Genomic DNA, 25,030 nt, shown 5'->3' with positions numbered 1-25,030 from the left:
GTGGCGTCGACTTTTAGGCGTATACGAAAGGTGCATTTACCTTAATGAAAACAACGCGATGCATCTACGTACACACTCGTCGATTGTACTTACCTCATATTATAGAGCTCATATTAAAAAGAGTTCTCTTCGTTTACGTAAAACTATACTTTCTCATATCTGTATTTTTTCTTTTTTCTTTTTTTTTTCCTTTTAATTTCTTTTTTTTTTTTTTTTTCTTTTTTATTTCTTTCGTAATAGAAACAGAGAGATAATTAATGGTGTAACGTGTAAACGAGAAGAGTTTATAACATACGGTTAAAAAAAAACCCGTTGTAAAACTAAAGTCAGAGTAATAGAATGATTTAGAAATGACTTCGACAAGCGATCTAATATAATAAACTATCGCCATTAACAGTTATATCGCTAAATTCCAATATCATGAGTTTTTAAACCGGTTCGCCTTAGAATATCAATATGTGAAACGATTGACAATCTTAAGAAGTAGTAGAAAAGAGAGACTTAACGTGAGAAAGTCGGAAACAAAAAAGAACGAAAAAAAAGCAGCTCGCTATCGACCCCTTTCTTAATATCATCGTCTCCTCTTTCTCTCCTTATCCATTATCCACTGTTCTATTTTATTTCTATGATATAACAAAAATGGGGCGAATCATTGAGAATTCCAACCTAAGAATATTATTTTTCGATGAATAAATTTTATTAAAAGAAAAATACATGTTCGATCGTACGCATGTATATATATATATATATATATATATATATAAAGAAAAAATAAATATGCGTGAGAGACGAGCATATCGAGACGGGGTCAAACTCAATATCGACCAGATTAAAATCACTTATATAATTCATTATAAATATAAGTTGGAAAGATCATTCATTATTTTCTCCTGGGTAAGATGGAACGAGGAAGTATCGGAGAATTCGTCTATATAACAAAAGAAAGTAAGAAAGAAAGAAAAAAAAGGAAGAAAGAACATATATATATACATCTATATATATATATATTATACGATCCAGAGAAGGACAAAAGCATGCTAGCTTAAGTACCGGGAGAGAGAGAGAGAGAGAGAAAGAGAGGAAAGGTAAGGAGTGGGGATGGCGCGCTCGTCGGTTGGGTTGACAGGTTCGGGTGTATTCGTCCAGTCTCGTACGTTTCCGCGTTAAGGCAAAATGTCGTCTGCTAGGCGCGTCGTCTGGCACCGGGTCGCATTCGTGACGCAAAGATCGCCGTGATAAGTGATAAGAGAAATAGAGTTCGGTGTGTATGAGTGCCGCGTGGTTAGTCTTCGACGGTTAAGCGTCGTTGTATCGTGTGCTTTTATCGATCTAAGATATTGTGATTAATAAGAAGATATATATATATATATAAAATATATATATGTATGTATGTGTGTGTGTATATATATGTATCGAAAAGAAAAACATAGGAAATATATATATATATATTGGTGAGTTTTCAGTGAGGGACAACAACACAACGAGGAAGACGAACAAGTGAGAAAGTTCGATGTAAGAGTAAAAAGAGGAACTTGTGGATGATAATGCAAGCGTGACATCGTCGATTTCGTTTCGGTTATATATATATATATATATTTTTTTTTTCTTCTCCTCCCTCCCCGCTGCCGAAAAAACGATACAACGACAAAAACTAAGTGGATCTGCTGGAGAAAGAGAAAAAAGAAAAGGAGAAAGAAATGGAAAAGTAGAAGAGGAAAGTAACGAAATATATTAACAACAAAGACGAGAACTACGGTGTTCCGAACGACTCCATGCCCTTCTACGTAGATAAGACATCCTCGTCATCGTCGTCGTCGTCGTCGTCGTCGTCGTCGTCGTCGTTTCGCGGCACGAGGCATCGCCGACCGCGAGATGCGCGACGAATAACGGCGCATCTTCGACCACTTTACAGGAGTTCGAACGTAAGTTTAGAATTTTTACTCACATATATATATATACATACATATGTATATATACATGTATATGTATATATCTATACACGTATATATACACATAAATTTGAAATCGCTTAGATAAAAATTATTAAATTGATATTTCTTTTGTGGTGGGGAGGAGTGACACCTGTCTACGTCCCTGTTCGATCGAACATGCCGGCCGATAGTATCTTGTTTCTTCCTATCTCTCTCTCTCTCCCTCTCTCTCTCCCTCTCTCTCTCTCTCTCTCTCTCTCTTTTTTCCCCCTCTGATCTCAATACCTAGCCCTAGTTCTTTCTCTCTCTCTATCTATCTATATATCTATCTATCTATCTATCTCTCTCTTTCTGTTTCTTTTTCTTTCTTTCTTTCTTTCTTTCTTTCTTTCTTTCTTTCTTTCTTTCTTTCTTTCTTACGATAACATAACAAAGCTTTTTCCTACTACATATATTCTCCTCGTCGAAGAGAGGAAACTCGCGATTTTTAGTTGAAACGAGAGCTGAGGAGGCGCTGCGATCGCAAAGAACGCGACCATGTTTTGCATTGTACGGATGACGACGATGACGATGACGACGATGACGACGACGACGACGACGACTAGGAGTAAACGTTCCTTCGTCCTTCCTCCTCGCCTACTCACGCACGCTTCCCGGCCGTTGCCTCCTACGAGGGTGAGAAGCATCGTTCCCTCTCTCCTTCAAAGAAGATTCACTCGAGCAAAGATTCCCGCTCGAAACGTTTCTCCTTCGTTTCTCTCTCCGATATAACTCCAAAATAATTCCCCAGGAATATCTTTTCTTTTCTTTTTTTTTACTTTTCCAAAAATTCCTCGAAAATCCGTTATGAGAATAGACGAAATTTGATGCCAACGCCATTTTCTCGTACGTATAGATATCTCTCTCTCTCTCTCTCTCTCTATATATATATATATATATATATATATATATATATGTATATACATTATTCATATTTCTTTTTTTTTCCTTTCTCTATATTATTTTTAATGAATTCTTATGAGCATTTTTTTTGTTTTTCTTTCTTTCTTTTATACATATATTTATTACTCATAATTTATATTTATTATTTGGATATCACATGTGATATATTTTTTTTCTACTTTTTAACCTGAATTTGGAATATGGACCGTGTGTGTGTATGTACATATCTAGCGTGTAGGACGTACTCGACCCTGTTTCTTTTTTTTTTTTCTTTTTTTTTTTTAACGGTCCCGGCGAGTCCACTCGTATGGAAACTATGTCGCAAGCGCGCGCTTTTCAAAAAAAATATTTCGACTATTTACGATAAGGCACGTGCCATATTAATTTATAAGTTCAATACGTTTTATAGGTATGTTATGAAATCTATATATATACTTTTAATAATGATTATTAGGTGTAAGAGAATTTATTTTTAGAATATTCTTTTATTAATTAATATCGATTAATTACGTCAATGTAATTAATATAATTGTTTTTTAGATGACAGAATAATTTTATAAATAAGGATTTTGTTGCGCTTACAAGTTTTGCAATGATATTTTACAAACACAAGCATCTGATGAAATCATATATATCTCGTAAAGAGGTTTATGACTATGGGTCAGTCTGCCAGAAACCATCGACTTGGCCCTGTTCTACTTGTCTGCTTCTGTCCTAATCTCCAGCTCTTACATAATGCCTGAGGATTCTAGAAGTGAAACCTCCCTCGATCTCGTGCCATTTTATTTCTCAACTTCGTGTAAATATTTATTTATTTATTTTCTTTTTTCTTTTTTTATTTAGAACTATTCTCTCTCTCTCTCTCTCTCTCTCTCTCTCTCTCTCTCTCTCTCTCTCTCTCTCTCTCTCTCTTTCTCTCTTTTCAAACAATTTGATATATTTTTTTTTTAATTGGATATATATGTATATACATTTCTGTTTTTTTCTTCTTCTTTTTTTTTTTTTAGATAAGAGAAAAACGAAATTTTATTAATAAATTACGATTAATTTTTTATTGCCAAGAAAAGACGAATGACTTTTAGTTTTAATACGATTCGAGCCTAGCAACTAAACTACTAGTGCTACTACTACTTAGCGTGCAGTTATTAATACGCGAACCATTTAAGATATTTAACTTGGCTAATAGTTGACACACCTTACTTATATCTTTTCGTATAACTTTAAATTTAACTATTTTAGAAATCTTAAAATATCAGTATTTTGTCTCGGTAGTAAAAATTATTAACTTTAAAAAAAGAAGAAAGAAAAGAATAGATGTTTGAAAAATCGACAATTGTTCATTGTTCGTCGTTATAAAAAAATTTTTTTTTTTCTATTTTTCCCCCAAGATAAAAATAAAATACATTTAATTCGGATGAAATTATATTAAGAGACATTTGATATCGGATGAAATTATATCCTATCAATTGTATGCCGTCATCGTTAAGGCGTTGGAACGAATAGTTGGAATATTTCGGAAATACCTTGAATCTTATTGCCAAAAAAATATTGATTGGTACAGTTATTATAGCTTACGCCTTGACCTTTTTGAATTTACAAAGTAACGTAAGAAGAAAAATAAAGTTTTCGGTATGTAGGAAATCAATAAAGACTATCATCATTAAAGGAAGATAGAAATAGATAAAGTCAAAGAGTGTGTGTATATTTGTACTAACGATTTCATACATAGCAAAATAGGAAAAGTTTCGAAAGACGAAAGTTTCGTGACCGTGACGGTCGACATTTCGTGCACTACTCATGTACACGTAAATACATAGGAACATTGCTGATTATTACCCCACGAACTTGTTTAAATGGATAATGGCTTTTATCCAGACGCGTTGCTTGTAGCAACATTAAGATTGCGAGATCGATTGTGGAACTTTAATTGACCGTTTGCAAAGAAAAAAGATTTTCCTATTTTTTTTTTCTTTTTTTTTTCCCCTTTTTTATTATTCTTACTGTTTCTTTTTTGTCCATTTTTCTTTTCTTCTATATTATTTTGACGAATAACAAGGATAGATAAGGGGCAAGAAGAAGATGGAGAGCCCCGAGGGCAGATTCACTGCGTTTGATTATTCAGAAAAATATTATAAATATTTGCAAGTTTGAAGGTGTTGAAGTTTATGAAAGAAACCAAGGAATATTTTATGAATGAAATTGTTCAGTGGTTTTTTTTTTCTTTTTTTTTTTTTTTTTTTTTAAGTATTTCTCGGATTCAATAAATTATTATTATTTCATGTAGAATATTTGTTTCGATATTTTTATATAGAAAAAAAAAGAAGAAACAGAAAAAGAAAACAAAAAAGAAAACACAATAACTGTATCGTAGATAAATACTCATATATATATTAGAAAGATATTTATTAAAGATAAAAATAGGGTTGTTTTTCTGTTTCTTCTTTTTTTTTTCTTTTTTTTTTTTTTTTTTTTTTTTTTTTTTTTTGTTAATTCATTATTATTACAGCTACGGGATAGAATATTTTTTTTATATACAAACCTATGTGTATTATTATTTCGTAGAAACGAGAAGTGTTAAAAGAACCACTGAGTAAGTATAATGGATACTTTGGTGTTGAACAGACGAAGTTCAAACAAACGAGAAAAGGGCGCCGGAAGTCGTTGGACTCTCTTGGTATAGTGATTGGGGTGAGAGAGCTTCCATGGTCTTTGTTCTATAAAAAGACATGAGAGTGAGAGAGGAAAGCATTATTTCTTACCTTTTCCATTGGTTATTACATTCGCTTGTTATTCTGACCGAAACGAGCAGCCTAAATTCGAAGAAATTTCCGGCTACGCGAGAGAGGGCACAAATAAAAAACACGCGAAGGAGAAGGATAAAATTTCTTAACAAAGTCAAATAAGTCAAACGTAGTTTTTGTTTATGTAGAAAGAAATAACAAAATGAGAGTGGTGGGAAAAGAGAGAGAAAGAAATTGTTTTCATGAAGCCGGAGGCATTGTTTATTTTCTTTTGAACGAACAAGTGGAAAAGGATAGAACAATGGAAGCACACAATTTATAAATAACTTTATATATATATATATATATTTTTTTTTTTTTATATAAATTTTATTCTATTTTATTTTATTGTTAGAAAATTCATTGTTATGTATAAGAATTTTTTTCTTGTATTTTTTTTTTATACTTACCCTAGGATAATTAAATAAGGATAGCTCATTATTTAAATATTAGATTGATATAATGCATTGCAAGTATATATATATATAAAACTATAGTATTACACCATATACACAAATTTTATATTTAACGTAAAGTAGTATTAGTATAGTATTTAAAACTTGTAGATTACTTATAGTATAGATTACTTATAAAATAAGTATATTATTTTTATGTAGGGGAAAAAGAAAAGAGAATTGGGTTCTTTCAGTATAACATTTTGAAGAGAATTTTTTTTTTTAATAGAATTTATTAATCATAAATAGGACATCGCATTGTTAGATACAACAATAAGTAACATACAAAATTAAGTTTATTATATATATATCTTTTTTTTTTTTTTTTTTACGATCGTAAAGAATCGAATTCTTTCCTCGCCAGAGGAATTAGGAAACGTTTGTAAATTCTTTGCATAGTCAGACCGTTATTCGGTTAGTGTGCGTTAATTGTTATTCAGCACATTCAGTACGTACGAATTGCATCGCATCGTGTCCATAAAAATGCAGCTATGTTGTATAAGACGTTCGATACTTACTCGTACGTATCTACATATTTATATATATTATATATATATATATATATATATATATAATAGAAATGTATGAGTTAAGCCAAAATCGTTGTATATCACATCACGATCGTAGATATACATATATATATATATATATACGTATGTACGTAATAGTCACGTGCTGCTCATCTCTAGAGAATATAGATCACATAGGATATATATACACACATTTAACGTATATATATATATATATATATATATATATATACACAACATACATTTTGTCGTAGGATCGTAAATTCTCTTTTAATACTGCATTGCGTTTATTTCTTTAGTTGTAGGAAGTTCTTTAAGGAGGAAACAGAAAATAAAGAAAGTGAAGTAAAACAAAAAAAGGAAAAAAAAAGGGATAAGGAAAAATAGAATTGAAGTTTGCTTATTGAAGTTTATCGATGCGGAACGTAATATATAATAGAACGGATGTCCGTCTTACGTGTATAAGGGTTTATAAAAAAAAAAAAAAAAGTAAGAAAAAAATGATTCTGATTCCTTTCGGAAAACTACCTTTCGAGTTAAATTGAATTTGAAACGTGAGTCATGAAAGTGAAAGTCAAGGAACTTATGTCTTAGATACTTATACAAATCAAAATCGAACGAGATATCGTGTATCTTATAATTCTTTTTATTTTATTTTATTTCATTCTTTTTTCTTTTTTTTTTTTTTTCATTTTGAGAAAAATTTATGAATCATATATCAATAATATTTTTATACGAAATAATATATTTATCTGAGATAATCTTGATTGATCTCGTTCTAATCTAAAAAAAAAAAAAAAAAAAAAAAAAAAGAAAAAAAGAAGAAGAAAAAGATGAGTCAGTCGTTTGTTAATGTTTACAGATTTGAAATTAATAGACATAGATGATATTTACATAGGGACGTACGAAAATTGTATACAATTTTGTTTTTGTGTTAATTCTCATGGTCTCAAAGAGGAGAAACTAAAATCGTATCTACATAAATTAATGTCAAATATCTCATCGACATTGAAAGTCTAATATCATTTTCAATTTGTCGTTCGATCTCGATGACATAATTTTTCCTATTTAAATACATAATATATCTATATATACATATAGTTATATAAGTATATAGATGAATTAAAGTTGAGGATATAAATGTCGATGTAACGTTGTAATTGATATCGTACAAAGTGTCGCGGTTAATAACCGGTAGAAACGTTTATATCATTGACTGACGACTGTCGGCACGTTTAAAATGGCCGAATGAGGATTTTCATATTTTGCGTTGCAGTGAATGACTTCCGTTCACAATCTCGACCATTTACCTCAACGTTATATATATATCTAATATATATATATATTCTCTCTTCACTCTATTACTTCTAATAACGAACAGAAGAGTTACGTACTTTCTTTCTTTCTTTTTTTATTTTTTTTAATTCTTTTTTTTTTTCTTTTTTTATCTTTTTTTTTTTTTTTTTAATAAGAATCAGACGACTCCTAAAATACTCTGATTCAATTTTAACGAACGTGGGTGTAAAATATTTGTCGGTTCCTTTTGTCCAATTGTCATTATTATTTAAAAGACAAAGTGATATTTGAAGGATGGATATTTTATAAATATCTCTTATTATACATAACTTATTATATATTTATCGAAGATATGCTGACAGAGATTCTTATGATATTACTATTTTTAATAGTATTTGTTATTACAGCGTACGATTAAATGCAGAGAGATGAAATGCAGAGCTCGGTCAAATTTGTGCGTTGGCGTTCGTGCATCGTTGGCTTGTTTGGAAATTCAGTGGGAGGATAGATCTTTTTGTTAATCTTTTTGTAATCCCATGTTACATTGAACTCACAAAGTTCATTGTATTCTTATTAGCATATATATATATATATATATATATATATATATATATATATATATGTTATGAAATTAATTTATAATTTATATTCGAAAAATTTTCGTTTTTACGAAAGTAGAAATTTTACGTTGTATAATATTTCATATGAAAAAATAACGATAATTATTTTATAGAAGGTTAATGAAATTTTCTATTTTCTATTCTTCTTACGTAATAACTAAATTCTCGTAGTTTTATATATATATATATATATAGATGAATAATAGGAATGGATTAGTCAGTGGGAATGATTCAAACAGTTGTAATAGAGAATGTGTCATCTAAGTAAAAGTCATAGAAATCATCGATTTGTTATGTCATAAATGAATTAGAAAATAGATCATAGATCATATATAATAAAATAATTATAATGATGATGATGATAGAAATTGTGCGATCAATAAATCAGAATAATTTATTTTTGTGCACTCGTGTAAACTTAAAACAGTAATCTCTAATTAATTTTATCTAATTAGTATTACTTTACTACGATAGAATCGATTGAAGATGGAGAGAGAGAGAGAGACTCGATCCTTTTTTTTTTTATTTTTCCACTCGATAGATCCTTGTTATAGTTCCGAATACATAAAATACAAAAATCACGGATCTTAAGAATTTAATTCGAAACGAGCACCTAATGTAACCAACGGATTTAGAGCGATGCAATGTGCGTGCATGTCGGTTATCGGGAATAGACGAGAAAGTTGCAACCATGCGGGCGTTGACGTATACTAGAAAAGAAAATAACTAGATTTATCGTTCTTCTTTTATATATATGTATATATATATATAAAATCTTTTAAACTGAACTTTATTGACAAAAATTATCTTTTAAATTTTCAGTTTAAGTGTATATTTCTAAACAGCAGCAATGTTTGGTTTAAAAGAATGATAAAATATATCTTTAAATTTAATCGTTCGTAATGCATTTAAATCACGATTGAAATTCATCTTTAAATTTAATCTTTTCGTAATAACTTCAGGTGCATTCAGACTTTTCTTTTTTTTTTTTTTTTTTTTTTGTGTGTGTTTAAACACAATTATGATGATAATAAAAATAATAAGAAAAATCAATAATTCATTGAAGAAGTTAAATGCACGAATAGAGCATATTCAATTAATTGACATAACGAAGAGTATTTACTATTGACATTGTATCTTTATAACGATAGAAAAAGCTAATAGAGAAGAAAAGTTGACGATGACGATGGTACTTTTAACAAGCTTTAAACTCTTCATAAATTATCGAAAAAACACAAAGTTAAGTAAATTGTAGATGGCGACAAATTTCAATTTTCTGTCTCGTCGAATCGATTTTCTGTCATTGGCAAACTTTCTTCTCCCCCAGCAAAGATAACGTTCCTTCAATCGTTTTCTCATGCTTGAATGGTAACGATATCATTTATTTCTGTTCCATTTATTTTCTTTTTTTTTTTTTTTATTTATATTATTCACGTCGAATAAAAAAGAAAACATGATAATAATAACAAATTTAAAGAGAAAAAAGAAGAAAAAATTCTACTTCAATAAAACGAATAAATTTTGAAGAGGTGAAAAAAAAGAAGAAAAAAATTAAAGAATTGTACATCGATCGTGCTGCATCGTAATCATTAACTGCATTAGTATTTTGTTACGAAAGTTTTTGGTCGACAAAAATAGAAGCAAAAACGAAAAAAAAAAAAAAAAAGAAAGAGAAAAAGAAAAAAGAAAGAAATATAATCTAAAAACTAAAGTCGTCTATGCGCATTGAGGGACACCGACGTAAAATATTTGAGTCTAGAATAGTCGAAGAAAAAGATAATAGTAAATAGAGGGGAAGAGTCAGGATGTCACGATCCCTCTCCCCTTTAACTAAGCTTGGTATCAAAGTTACCATAGCACCGCACTTATATCGCACCGCACACACACACACACACACATACACACGCATACTAGTGTTCGTGCGGCGTCGATGCGGCTCGCACAGCTGGTTTCGACCTAACCTAGCCTAACACTTTAGTATCGAAGGAAAGAAAATGGTGGAGGTGGAGGAGAAGGAGGAGGAGGGTTTCTAGCTTGGCATTGCCACTACTGCCGTCATTATCGTCCTGCTCCCTTCTCTCTATCATTCGATCTCTCTCTTCCCCTTCTTCTCTCTCTTTTTCTCTTTCTCTCTCTCTCTCTCGTATTTTCTTTTTCTCTTTTACATCCTCCACCCTCTTCTTCCAACCGTAAAACTCGTGGGAGGGAGAAAGAGGAGGAAAAGGAGGAGGAGGAGGTAGAGGTAGATGTCGTGGCCGTGGCAGTGCACGTTTCCTCGCACGAAGAGAAGCGCCGACGACATGGCATAGAGCTTATCTATCGTTCGTATAACTTATCAAAGTTATATTAATTCATTATAATTAGTATGTTTAATAGTTATGCATTTTTTTTTTATTCCTACGAATTCATTTTAAAAGGGATTTATTTTATTTTTTTTTTTTTTAACTTCTTTTTTTCCTTTTTTTTCTTTTTTTTTTTAATTAGTTTTTTATCTCGTGATTGAAACTTTGAATATACACGTGACGAGTCATGTGATATCTAATGTATTCATGTTTTTGTGTTCGTTCGTGCGTGCGCGTATATACGTGTGTTTGTGTGTGTGTGTGTGTGTTTGCGCGCGCGCGTGCCTGTGCGCGCGTGAATTAGAGAATTATTGATTATTTTAACTCTATGCGTACTATGAGAGTAAACATATTTTTCATGAAGGAAGAATTATTGTATGGTGAATGTTATGTAAAGGATATTTTCTGTGACATATTTTAGAAAAATGGAGTTCGAGCTGGATGGCAGTTTGAAGGAATGGGCCAAGGATAAACCGCTAAGCATCCTTCAACTAGATCCTGCTGATAGGGCTGTTTTGAGGATTGCTGGTGAGTTATATTACATTTCCTTTCTTCTTTTTTTCTCTTTCTTTCTTTCTTTCTTTTTTTTTCCTCTTTCTTTTTTTTTTTTTTTATTTCCTTTTTAATCTTTAACATCCAACGAATATTTTCATTAGTAATTTCATTAGAGAAAAGAAAGAGATAATAATACGTTTATACACTTACATACGTGAACATGGCAAATGCATTTCTGTGTAATTGGAGTTATACTTAGAAATGTAATCAACTGACGAACTGGTTTGTGACATAATAATGGCGACTACTGGTTGACTTTCGATGTTTAAACTATTGCGTGCTTTTATGAAAGCGTAAGATATCATTCGTAGCATCCATTGAAGTTAGTTTTATTTTCATGCGTTTTTCCTTTATTTTTTTTATTTTTATTCATTTAGTTTTTTTTTTTTTTTTTTTTTTTTTTATGATAGAGTGAAAAAAAGAAAATACATTAAAAAAAAAAAAAGGAAATCGAATAATTCCAACATTGACAGAAATGAAATTTATTTATAAGATTTACTTTTAATAATTATAAATTATAGCACGGTCATTAGAATCATATTGATCTGTCAACTTGACAATCGCGATAAAAATAGGGCGATATTTTTAAAATTAAACAGATGACATTGCATTAAATTATCCTTGTACTATTAGTATTACGAAATCGATCTACATATATGTCAATTTGGCAGATGTGATAAAAATAGTTCGATGGTCGAAAAAAGAAAAGAAAAGAAAAAAGAAAAAAAAAGAAAAAAGAAAAATAAATAAATAAAAGAGATTGAATTCTAGATCGTAGAAGATATCTACAGAACAAAATAATAAAAAAATAAAAAAAACGAAACAAAAAAAAATAAATAAATAAATAATAGAAATCGATAGCTCGAGACATCATCTACCTTATTGGTACCTTATTTTGAAGCTTCTTCGAACTCGAAAATAACTCGATTCGTAGGAACCGGTTCGATTTCCTGCTCGCGTAGGGCGTCCGCGATCGTATTTCGTTATATGTTTTTTCGCTTGCACGCGAATGACGTTACCTCGAAGGGAACCTTCGCAGGACTTAACTGCGTCACAACGACTCGCTGGAATATAAATCATGTTGGATGGAAGGAAAAAGGGAGACAGCGACAGAGAGGCAGAGAGACCGAGTTGAGTCCATTGGGACGAAGGGACGAAGGAACTCACATTTGAGTTGACTTCAAACCAGCTGACCATAAATTCATTCCTTCTACTCACTTCCTCAATTTTTTTTCCTTTTCTTTTCTTTTCTTTTCTTTTCTTTATATATATATATATATTTTTTTTCTTCTTATTCTCCTTTTAATTTTATCTTTCTTTTCCTTCGCTTGAGAAACGTTTGGAATTTTTTTTATTTTTTATTTTTCTCAAGAGTAGAATGTGGTCGATAAAACGTAAGTTCTACACACACACACACACACACATACACACACATACACTCACATGCGGTTTACTGTACACGCTGGCTGACTCAACAATGAGAAGAGACAATAAAGAATTCCTTTTGGCAAATAAAGTAATATAATATCTACATTGAAAATATTATGAATCAGAGTTCAAAGCTTAGTATTAAATAGCTTAATTTCATTTTCTTGTGAGATTTTAACGATTATGTTCGCGAATTGGATTAAGCGATAATACCAAGACAATCCTAAAGATGATCGATAACGTTGTGATATTGATAATATATATATATATATATATATATATATATATATATATATATATATATATATATATATATATATAGTATTTTAATGCACTTATTTGAAGAACGTATTTTAGATTCGTACGAGTAAACAAAAGTATTTAGTTTTTTAATAGCATAGAAATATTTATGGCGTATTATTTTTTTATTTTTATTTTTAATGGACGATCGATAACATCTTTATATTCATTTTAATGTACTTATACTCGAATTATTTTAGATTAAATGATTATACGATATTTAGATTAAATGATTATACGATAGTATTGATTGTTTAAATAACATAGAAAAGCGATAAAAATTTTATCCTGTTAGCCGTTCTTATATTAATTCTTGCACGTTGCATCTGATATCTGATCTAGCAGGCATTCATTGTTAATCTTTTTCCTGATGCTGATCCACGTGGTTTTTGCTTTTGGTTATGACTGGATCTCATATCGTTTAGTTCTCTTGTTATGTTACACAAGTACGACGATGCTGTTACTCGTTCATTCAGTTATCGATCGTTGTCCTAGTCTCTTAAAAATTCATTGCACTTGTAAATCTTTTATTTTCTTTTTTGTTCAGAAAAAAAAAAAAAAGAAAAAGATAAAATTTTAAGCGACCTTCGATTAAATAGATCGATAAAATGAATTAATCATTGAATTCCAATTTGTATTATTTCTTTGTTTATATGCAGTTTTTGTTTATATGTAGATAACGTAGAATGTTATCTTAGCTAAAATAAAATTTATATATATATATATATATATATATATATATACTTAAATTATTCGAAATGTTATGAGGTATAATAAATTAACCAAATATTAATTGATAATTTCAAACGTGTGAAAATATTGTCACTAAATTTATTTTCATTTCAGTATTATAATATAATTTTATTACGATAATCGATCAAGACTTTATAAAAATGTTGTCTAACTCTAATCGCATTATTTTCATAGTAATTTTTAATTATTACAATACATTTTATTAATCTCAATAAAGTATTCTCGGGAATTAATTAACCATCGAGATAAGGGTCAACCCGAGAGAAGAGAATGTTCTCGGATATCGAGAAACGTTAGTTCGTGATGGAATCTTGTTCGTCCTTCGTTGGGGGTTGCTGAAGAAGAACGGAAACTGGAAACCAATGGTCGAATATCGAATTGCCGTTCTTGCAAGAGGATGTTTCGCTCTCTTTCATTTTCTTTTTCTTTTTTTTTTTTCCTTTTTTTCTTTTCCTTTCCTTTCCTTTTATTCCTTATACAATTTTTCTTTTCTTTTATTCTTCTCTCTCTCTCTCTTTCTCTCTCCTTTTTTATTTTATTTTTCTTTTTTCCTTTGTCTTTTTTTTTTTTTTTTTTTTAATTTTTCTTTTATTTTCTTTTCTCTTTATCCTATAATGTGGTTTAAAGAAGCGATATTCGATTCGCACGTTATTCGGATCGACTCGTTAAACCTTGTCGTCGAAGAACAAGTAACACGATAGGAAATCGAAACACGGCAATACTTTCGATATATATATACATGTATATATATATATATATACATGTATATATATATATATATATATATATATATCTTTATATATATATGTATCTTTATCTATTACTTTATCTCAAAGGAAACAAACGAATCAGAGGGTAGTCGGAGGAACGTGCGACATATAATTTATGCGAACGATTAGTGCCACGGTAAGATCAAACTAAACGATAAGAAGGTACCGAGAATTTTGAATATATCCATGTATTTATATTGTATATGCATGGACGTAAGTGTGTAGGTAATTATTCGATTAAATAAGTCATAAATTTTCCTTTCGAAAAAGACATGCTTGTTTGCCCTTTAAACGAGCTATATTCTTTAGAAGTTAACTAAACGATTCGATATATCGGTAATCGATTAATATGAATTACAGCGTGATATTGCGCGTTGACGTTGTTTAAATTTGTTATTAAGATTACGTTAATTTTTACGTTCAATGTGTTTTCTTATATTTAGATAAACGTCGCACGAAGAATTGTTTATTGATAAAAAGAATCGTTAATGTTATTTCATCGAATGAAATGCGACGATTCGTGTATGTATTCGCAGGATGATACGAATTATTCATTGATTCTTTCGTCTTTTATTTAAAATGAATTTTCCACGTACGCGTTTTTATGCGTGTGTACGCCACCACGTATACATTCCTTATCATTTTTCGATGTATATGACGGTTTTCCCTTTGCAGCTATTAATATTACGACAATAATAAATATATTGCCGATCGATCTATCGATAGTCAGCCTACGCTTGCACTTGTCGGTTCTTCACGCTCAATGACTTCGATAAATGGCATCTACAAAGCGAAACACCAAGTCGCGGTCAAACAGCGATGCTTCTGATGAAACAATATTTTCCCAAAGTAAAATTGATTTTATTCTTTTTTCATTTAATCTGATAACTAAAATCATTCAGAGTCCTCGACAAACGTTATTATTTATGTTATTCATAGTTAATTGATTTATTATCGTGTAATTATTCGATACGAACGACATTCCTTCGATTACTCGAGAATAGAATGTACACTTCATGGTATTATACCGTTTTCGTTATAAACAATCGTCTATTGATGCGATATGATAATCAAAACATCGTAAAAAATACATTTATTACTAAAAACTTTCGATAGAAAAGCAAAAGTAATTAACGGAGATAATTGATAAGAACTCTTGAAATTTAATCATTAAAATCCCATCTTGGGTTAATACCAATGGGTGGGGGATGGTTATATTTAAATTGAAAAAATTATTTAATTATTAAAAATACAAGATATCCATTATAATTATCATGTTATATTATATTGTATCGAGTTAATTCATAAATAAAATATTATTTTATCGTGTGAATAAACTCGAAATATAAAATTGTAATCGTTTATAATATTGTTAACAATATCTTTCGATAATTCTTTTTTTTTTTTTTTATTATTATTTTCCTTTTAATGAAACTCAATTTTTATATTCATTCGACATTAACGATTCTCTCTCTCTCTCTCTCTCTCTCTTTCTTAATTAAAGGACAAACAATACTAAAATTTATTATGCAATACGTTTTACGATCTCGGTACGATAGCAAGCATCGTCATAATTTTCATCATCGTAACCATCATCGTTGTCATCATCATCATCATCATCATTATCATCATTGTCATATCGGTGTGGGTGCAGTGCAATCGCAGGTTAGGTCGGTCCACATTGAGTTACAACCGTGGAGGCGGCAACAGGTGCTAGGGTCATGGTTCGATGCCCGAGACTACACCTTCCTATTCATTCTTTTTTCTTTTTTTCTTTCTTTTTTTTTTTTTTATATCTCTTCAACCTTCCTCCTCTGTTTGATATCTCTTATGATTTTTTTTTCTTCTTCTTCTTCTTCACCTTCTTATCTTCACTTAATTTCCCACACAAGAGTCTCTGTTTCACACGATCGACTAATACCTTTGTAATTCTTTTTTCTTTTTTTCCTTTTATTTCTTCTTTTTTTTTTTTTTTTCTTTAAGTATAATATTATCAAGTTGTTTAATGCATTGATTTGTTTTCATAAAAAAATGTTTAGAAAAAGAATATATATATATATATATATATATATATATTTTTGCTATTAACTTTGTTATTATCATAATTTTGATTATTAGTACGTGTGTTATTATCGCGAATGAATCATTTCATATACGTGCATTTTAATTGAAAAATTAATTAATCAGTAAATAAAATATTGATAGAAAATAAAGTTATAAGTATTGTTCGATATAAAATGGCCATCGTAGAAGACATTTTCAGGTATAACACGAGAAATCGATTTTCTCATGTCCAGGTTTCGTTGAACTCTTCATAGGTCGTGTTCTTATACTTTCCAGTGATAAACGAACGACGTACTATCCGTATTTTATTCTTCTTGAAAGCCGTTCATAGTCAATCATGCGTGTAATGTTTTACTATGCGACGTCATTAGACCGATGTTCAATGATGAATACACTTGCATTAGTGTATCCCGTCTAATACGACGTTTAATAGTAGCAGGTGCGTTTTGCAATAGATGTTTACGTAACCAGTTTTATTATTACCGATTTCGTCAATAAACAGACCGTGATCGTCGTAATTATGTCATTTATTATGTCGTTTCCGATCTTTATATGTTCCTTTATTTTTATTATAGAAATTTTATATACAAATGAAATCTCTGATGGTCTTTAGTCTATACATATTTCGTTTTTTTTTTTTTTAGTTTATATTCATTTTTAATTATTTTTATTTTTAACATTGAAAAGATATCATCATTTGTATTAGAAGAAACGATACGATGTTAGAAAGTTCTTTCTTCATATCATAGGTTTGCTATGAAGAAACGTGTACAAACATTGATTATTTTTTATATTCGTTTTTAATTATTTGTATTTTTGACTTTGAAAGTCTTTGAACCGAAGAACGATCTTATTGATTAGACCGTATAGAAACATAGGGATATTAGCTTTGAAAATAGAATGATATTGACAAGAACTTTGTCGACTGTGGCAGTAGCTATCAGTTCGTCGACCGAGGGAGACCTCAGTCTCTGTTAAACTTCTCTCTGCATTGAATTTACTCTATCGACCGAGCTTTCTTACCAACCGAGACGAAACAGATAAGAATAGTATTTTATTAATTAATTAATTAATTAATTAATTAATTCTTCATTCGAAATTTTGTATCGTATCTATTTCGATTATTTACTCTTTTCTTTATATATTTTTTTTTTTTTTTTTTTTTTTTTTTTTAATATCAAAACTTTTTTTATTCATACTTATTTATATTAATTTATGTTTGTTAATGACATTGTTAATATTAACGCATGATAGTTCTTTTTTTCTTGTTTTAATTTTTTATAAAAAAAAAAAAAAATAAATATAGTTTCAGTGTATTTTATGATAGCGCGTAAATTTCCCGCTGAAAACTCTTTCATTGAACAGTGGCTCGCTCTGTCGGAGATGACCGGAACTCCGTTTACTACCTTCGTTACTACTCCCTCGTATTCGTAAGGTAATGAATGAATGAATGAATGAAATTATTAATGAAGGTACATACTTTTTGAATGAATGAAATTAATTTTTTTTACTCACCATTTTCATCGTGCTCATGACCTTCGCAAAAAGTAGCGATCAATCGATTATTATTTCCTTTATAGTTATTATCATGAATGTCACTTTTAATCATAGTAAATCCAATATAAAGTATAAAACACAATATAATAAGATTTTTAATCATTTTCATGTTTTTCTTCCTCCTTTTTTATTTTTTTATTTTTTCTTCTTTCTTTTTGTTTTCTCTCCTTAGTCTCGATCACTTATCGTTTATTCATTTCTTTTTATTTCTTTTCTTTCTTTCTTTTTTCTCTTTTTTTTTTTTTTTTATTTTCACAAGCAAGACATGAAGAAGAAACGAAAGAATCGGCGCTCGTAACAAGACTGAAATTGCACTTACCAATGCATTCTAATATATATTTCGATTACCGATCTTGTTCTCGATCTTTGTACAGTTAGGAATGTAAGAGGTCGTGGACAAGTCCAGCATTTAAAAAAGAGTTCTTTGATGTCAAGTAACCCCTTCACGATCTAAACGTTTCTGGAAATACGTATGTACGATCGACAAAGTAAAATACGCCTATGTGTAGTCGAGTTTGATATATATATATATATATATATATATATATATATCGCCAATCGAATGGCGATCTAACGGTAGCTCTTCTTTTGGAAATATCGTACTGTAAAAATAATATACTTGTTTATTTTTTCTTTTTTTTTTTTTTCTCTTTATTCTTGTAACGAGGAAGTTGTTCATTCTATCTTCAGGGCGGAAAAAAAAGAAGGAAAAAAATTAGAAGTCTTTTTGAAATTAATTGTTGGATAAAAATTAATCTTTTATTTGTAAAAATAAATAAAAAAAAATTATCATTTATTCCGGGATCATTTTATAATGGAACGGTTTCTAAGTTTTTTTTTGTTTTTTTTTTTTTTTTTTTAGTTTTTCATAAATTCATTAAAAGCCACGTTAACGTCGTCGTTTGATGATCATTAAAAATTAGACATATCGATGAGACGATAATTAGAAAAAAAAAAAAAAATTTGTATAACCAAAGTATTTTCTTTTCTGTTTTTTTTTTCTTTTTTTTTTTCAATCAATGATTTTCGATTAGTTTCGATTATTATCGACTAAAACGACTAATTCTTCTAAATTATTTGTTTAATAGGTTTGTATAATTAACGTCGGCAATTGTTTGTTCACATTAGAATGGTACGAATTTTAATAATATCGTGCTATTAACATGTAACGGTACTTATGGCTCGCTTTTACGACCTTCAACAGTCGTCATTAATTCTCTCTCGTTAGAAATAACGAGTGGGGTAGCTTAAAAACGTTTCTCCATCCTCATAGAATATTCGTTTAGTTGCGTACATATTAAAGGATATAAGAAAGGGAAAAAAACCACATTTTAACTTTTACATAATTAACATTAAAATATATATTTCCGAAGGTGAACGAGTTCGTTAATTGATCGTTTAAAAAGAATTCTTGTGTCGTTTTTGTTAATAGAAAAAAATATTAGATTTTTCAAATCGATATAATTCAGTGAAAGAACACTTCGAACGTCTGTGTGTGTGTTCGTGTTTTATGAACTTCACGTCATTTATCGTATCTAGATTTTTTTTTTTTTTTTTTTTTTTTTTTTTTTTTAAGTAGCTTTCGAGTTATCTTTCATGAGATAAATTGTACGATTATATCGTTGGTTTATATCACGTAAATCGATCGACAAAGCGAAAGATAATACATATTTCTTTTTAAACTTATATATTTTAAATATTTTATATTATGTTATAGAAATAAATTGTACGATACGTGACAAGAGAAAAAGAGGAAAAGAAAAGGAAAGCGAGAGAGAAAGAGAGATAGAGAGAGGACAAATATTTTCCTATGAAAGAAAAAGAAAAAAGAAAGCAAAAAAAAAAAAGAAACAAATAAAAGGAATTTTCAAAATACATTACATGGATAATATATTTTTTTCGGAACAGGTCATAAAGATATAATTGTACAAATTCGTGAGCTGTCATAAAAAGATTTAATCATCCATTATAGTAATGGACCGAAGAAATCCCGATAGGTTGATTTTTCATTTTCAGAAGATTAGAGGATAGAGGATTTTTAGAAGATAGTAGGATAGATAGAAAGAGAAAGAACGAGCGAGCGAGAGAGAAAGAGAGAGATAATAGTGGGGAAGAGAGAGAGAAAGAGAGAGAGAGAGAGAGAGAGAGAGAGAGAGCTAATAGTGGAGAAGAGAGGGATATTGGACTTAGAACGAGTGAGAGTGAGTGTGTGTAGCGAAGAAGAGAGTGGGGAGAGAAGGGATTGGGTGGGCGGTTGTCGTTCATCCGAGTGCAGTCTGCGACGAGACGACGTGGTTAGAACATTGGAGCGACACTTGACGCGTGTCCTCTATTCTTTCGGCTCTCTTTTTCTCTTTCTATATTTTTCCTTCATCTATCCCATTTAATTAATCATCGGTTAATCCTCTTTTATATGTATATATATATGTATATATATACATGTATGTATATGTATATGTATATATATATGTGCATTTTATCATCCTCTCCCAATTAGTGCCATAATCTAATTTCGTGCGCGAGTTTTTAACGAACGAGTGTTGTTTAACAGTGAACCATATATATATATATATATATATATATATATATATAAAAGTGAAAGACGAAGAAAAGTGAATTTCTTTTTTTTTTTTCTTTTTTTTTTCTCCTTTTAAAAAAAGTAAGAGCGAGAATTTTATTTGATTTTATTATCGATCTCTTTCTTTCTCCGTCTTGTATTCGTCTTCTTATCGTCTTATATTCGATAAAAAATAAAGTCTCAGACGGACTGACAAACAGAGTGAGAGAGAGAGAGAGAGAGAGAAAAAAATATTGTACAGTGGATTTTAACAGCGACACGTGTAATCAAGAAATTATTTTCTACGTCTTCTTGTTTGTGTTGCCAGAAGTGTTTATTTCTTGTTCTCTCTTTTTCTCTCTCTAACTCAACGACGCGTGAGTTTAAAGAGAGAGAGAGAGAGAGAAAGAGAGGGAGGAATAAAGTCGTTTGATTATAATACGAAGCACGAAACGTTAGTGAGTCACGTTTTGTACGACTTATACCTGCAATAAGGCATGTCTTTTTTATACATATATACGTATGTATATATATATATATATATATATATATATATATGTATACATATGTGTGTATGTATATGTTAATCTTTGTTTAACATAATTATGTCGAATCGTTCGCATCTCTCTCTTCCTCTCTCTATTAATATAATAATATTAGATGGTCGAATGAACGAGGCAGCTTGTTATATTCGGGTAAAATCTCTAACCAGTTGAAGCTACGACGACGTCGTCCAGGTATATACCTGCTCGAGGTCGTGGCTATATACCTCGAGGGAGAAGGGAACAACGAAAGGGAGAGAAGGGAACAACGTGGCAGTTGCGGCCGGCCGGTTTCTGCCATTAGAAAGACAGAGATAGATATAGAACGAGTGCCTAGTATAACACTAGTATAATAACGAAACTTTCCTATAACCTGCAAGCTTTTTTAGAAACTTTATTGTTTTACTTTGATTTATTTCAGATCTTAATTCTTTCGTCGTAAATACTTATCGTTAAAAAATATATACTTAACTATACAACTTTTCATTATCTATACACTTTCTAATATTTTATCGTGAAAATTCGTTTCTTTTCATTCGATATCATTTTGCCGTAAGAATACTTATCGTTTAATTCAACTCTCAATAGTTTTCAAATTGTTTGTCAAACTTCGTATTAGGTATTATCATTTTGTGTTTGATTTTAAATTTTCGTAATTTAGCGTTTCGAAAATGGGATTTAATTATTATGTATTTGTTAAGTCTTAGAAATTTCTTAGGTATGTATCGTTTTGAAAGTTTCTATTTAAATTGCGTTTTATTATTTCTAATAGTTTATAAATATTACATATGTAATTTTTCGTATTATCTCTTATATCCTTTAACCTCGTTGAATATAAAAATGTTTAGGACACGCACATTCGTTCAAACACGGGGGAAACACGTGCAGTAGGAACTTGTTTTTATCGCAAGGACGTCGACTCCGCGTAATCCCTTCCATATTACGAATGCAAAATTTAAAAATGAAAAGAAGGTCGTAAGTTTTCAAGTGGAATTTATTACTTATCAATATATTCCATTTTTATCATTATCTGAGAATCTTTTAATATCAATTTTCTATCTCTTCTGTTTCTTTCTTTGCTTTTAAATATTCAACAAGGTGGAAATAAGATTTTCCACACTTTCCAATAGTTTCTCTTTGATTGAAATTAGATGGAAATTGACCTTATTTCCTTCGTAGCATTTTTATCGTTCGATAATATTTCTTATACAACTCTTGGAAGGTGGCCAAGAAGGAGAGAAAAAAAAAAAAAGAAAAGAAAAGAAAAAAAGAAGGAAAGGAAGAATTAGAGATACGGGGCGGGCCCAAAGTTTTTTAGATCGTCTTAGAGATCAATTATTCTTTTTTATTTTTTTTTTCTTTTTCCTTTTTTTTTTTCTTTTTTTAAGAAAGAGAGAGAGGAGACCTTCTGGGAATTTTTTAATGTTTTTTTTTTCTTCTTCTTTTTGTTCAGATCGTAAAAAAAAAAACTTATTTACAATTGATGTTTTAGCTGAGTAAAGAACTTTTGGCCCTGGTCATGTAAAAAAAAGAATCTCTAAATCTCAATACCTGATTTTTCTTTGACAGAGTATTTTAAGACTATAGCGATTCATTTTGGGTTCATCTCACGATCGCAAACTCTCTTTCCGCAAAGCTCTTTAGTAACCGGTTGAGCTGTTGGACCGTGACTAAATGAAGTGACGGTGATTAAAGTTTGGAAGAAAGCCTAAATAGTATTATATTCTACTCTTGGAGAGAAAATGTGAAAGAAAGAGAGAGAGAGAGAGAGAGAGAGAAAGAAAGAAAAACTTATTTAATTTATTCTTAGAATGTATTACGAAGGTAGAGTAGGGAAAAATTGGTCGGATTAACAGCTCCTCTGAAGTGAAGCCTTAAAGAAAGACCACACACCGTATACACTTGTATCTCGTCAAGGCTGTAAACGGTATATAAAAGCGAGACCGACCTCCTTATCGTCGTCTTGAGTTCTTCGATCGAGTTACTTGATCACACGTTGACTAGTATTAATTATCGATTGAGAATCGTTAGTTAAAAATTAATCAGGAGAAAAAAAAACCAGAATATTCGCAATAAAGAACATAGAGAAATCGAGAAATAGTTTAGGAAAAATATTTCATGGATAGAAAATTAAAAGAAAATTCACATGTTCGTACAAACACACACACACGTACATACATAGACATAGACACATATACGCACACAAAGTAGAAAAATTTGTTTGGACAATTAGAAAGTTCATATATGTAGATTAAAAACGAATATTCGATTTCGAAGTTCTTTGCTTTTCGAAGATTTTCAATGATGAAAAAGAGATAAGATAAAGTGAAATAAAAAGAAAAAAGATATACAAGCTATTTTTAAAGCTTTAACATTTTGCACGAAACTTTACACAGTCGTGACTTTCGTAATCGAGGATGCCAACGTGGAAATGATACGTCTCTTTTAATACGTGCCGTAATGTACTTACTTTCTACTACTTTTCTTTTCCATCCTTCGTGATCTTCTTTAGAACGTGGAAACAAAGCTTTAGAATAACGTAATACGGTGTAATATATATATATTACAGAGAGAGAGAGAGAGAGAGAGAGAGAGAGAGAGAGAGAGAGAGAGAGAGAGAGAGAGAGATGATTAAGAAAACTATCGATAGAATTTGTTTAAAGATTTCATCGTTGTGGAATTTCCATTTTCTAATGGCATTTTAAATATGAAAACGATTGCACCAACACATTCTAATAATAACCATATTTCTTTCTCTCTTACTCTTACTCTTCTCTCATTTTTTCTTTCTTTCACACACACACACATAATCATACAAAATGAGATTTAATTATAGAACAAACGATGAGAAAAAGGAACTAATGCATTTCCATTTTGAACGTAGAAATTATTCTTTCCATTATACCATTATTTATTTTTTAAAAATAGTCTTTGTTAATAATTAAATGTAATTTGTTATTGTATTTATGTATAATCCAATAATTATTTTTCTATTTATAATTATTTACTATGATCAAAATTGAACTTATTAATTTGTTTAGAATCTTTAACATGGTAAATGATGGTGATCGATCGATTGATTTTTTTTTCCTTTTTCTTTTGTGAATGTTTTCAAATCGTGAGTGAAAAAAGAATATTGAGATTTTGAATCTTTCTTTTTCTTTCTTTTTTTTTTTTCTGTTTGCCCACAAATTTTCCATTAGAATTTCATAAGATCATTTTTCCGGTAAATGCACATAAGTTGGAGATTTACGATCTGAAGTAACGTGTTCTCCATCGTTTTATGGAAATTGTTCCTTGGCCTTAAGTGAATTCTACGAAGAAATATCGTCTAACGTTAGTGTAAGTTTGCAGGTAAACGCGAACACGTGCTGCACTCCTTCTTCATCGTGTTAAATCGTTTCTCTAATGGCGCACTTTCCGGAGCATCGTGATAACCCATTTATGTCATAGGTATATCGCCATAAATGTTAGTCGCTTTGCTTAGAATTGCTAATTGCTAAGCTATTCGTATAGATATATATCTAGAGTTTCTCTTCTTTTCTCTTGTTGAAGTCTTAACTAATTGAAACGTCAAGACAACTGAGATATGATAGTTCGATTGGTCA

General features: G+C 30.1%; 1 protein-coding gene across 8 annotated transcripts in view; it reads left to right on the top strand.

Moving 5' to 3' along the window:
- Positions 1–1,236: 1,236 nt before the first annotated feature.
- shot (dystonin-like protein short stop) overlaps positions 1,237–25,030 on the top strand; it is a 117,483-nt gene continuing 93,689 nt past the window's right edge. For 3 of the 8 annotated variants that reach the window (XM_035871850.2, XM_035871847.2, XM_035871841.2), the window contains exons 1-2: positions 1,238–1,922; positions 11,318–11,424. In XM_035871850.2, coding sequence (XP_035727743.2) covers positions 11,322–11,424 — 103 coding nt within the window. In that variant the 5' untranslated portion in view covers positions 1,238–1,922; positions 11,318–11,321. Of the gene's footprint in view, positions 1,923–11,317; positions 11,425–25,030 lie in introns of those variants that run through there. The other 5 variants (XM_035871852.2, XM_035871861.2, XM_035871862.2 and 2 more) reach the window with 4 other exon arrangements.

The sequence above is a fragment of the Vespa mandarinia genome, chromosome 21, assembly GCF_050613455.1.
Source record: "Vespa mandarinia isolate Hongniang chromosome 21, ASM5061345v1, whole genome shotgun sequence".
Taxonomy (NCBI): Eukaryota; Metazoa; Arthropoda; class Insecta; order Hymenoptera; family Vespidae; genus Vespa; species Vespa mandarinia.
The sequence above is the reverse complement of the archived record's forward strand: the minus strand, read 5'-3'. Positions and strand labels throughout refer to the sequence as shown.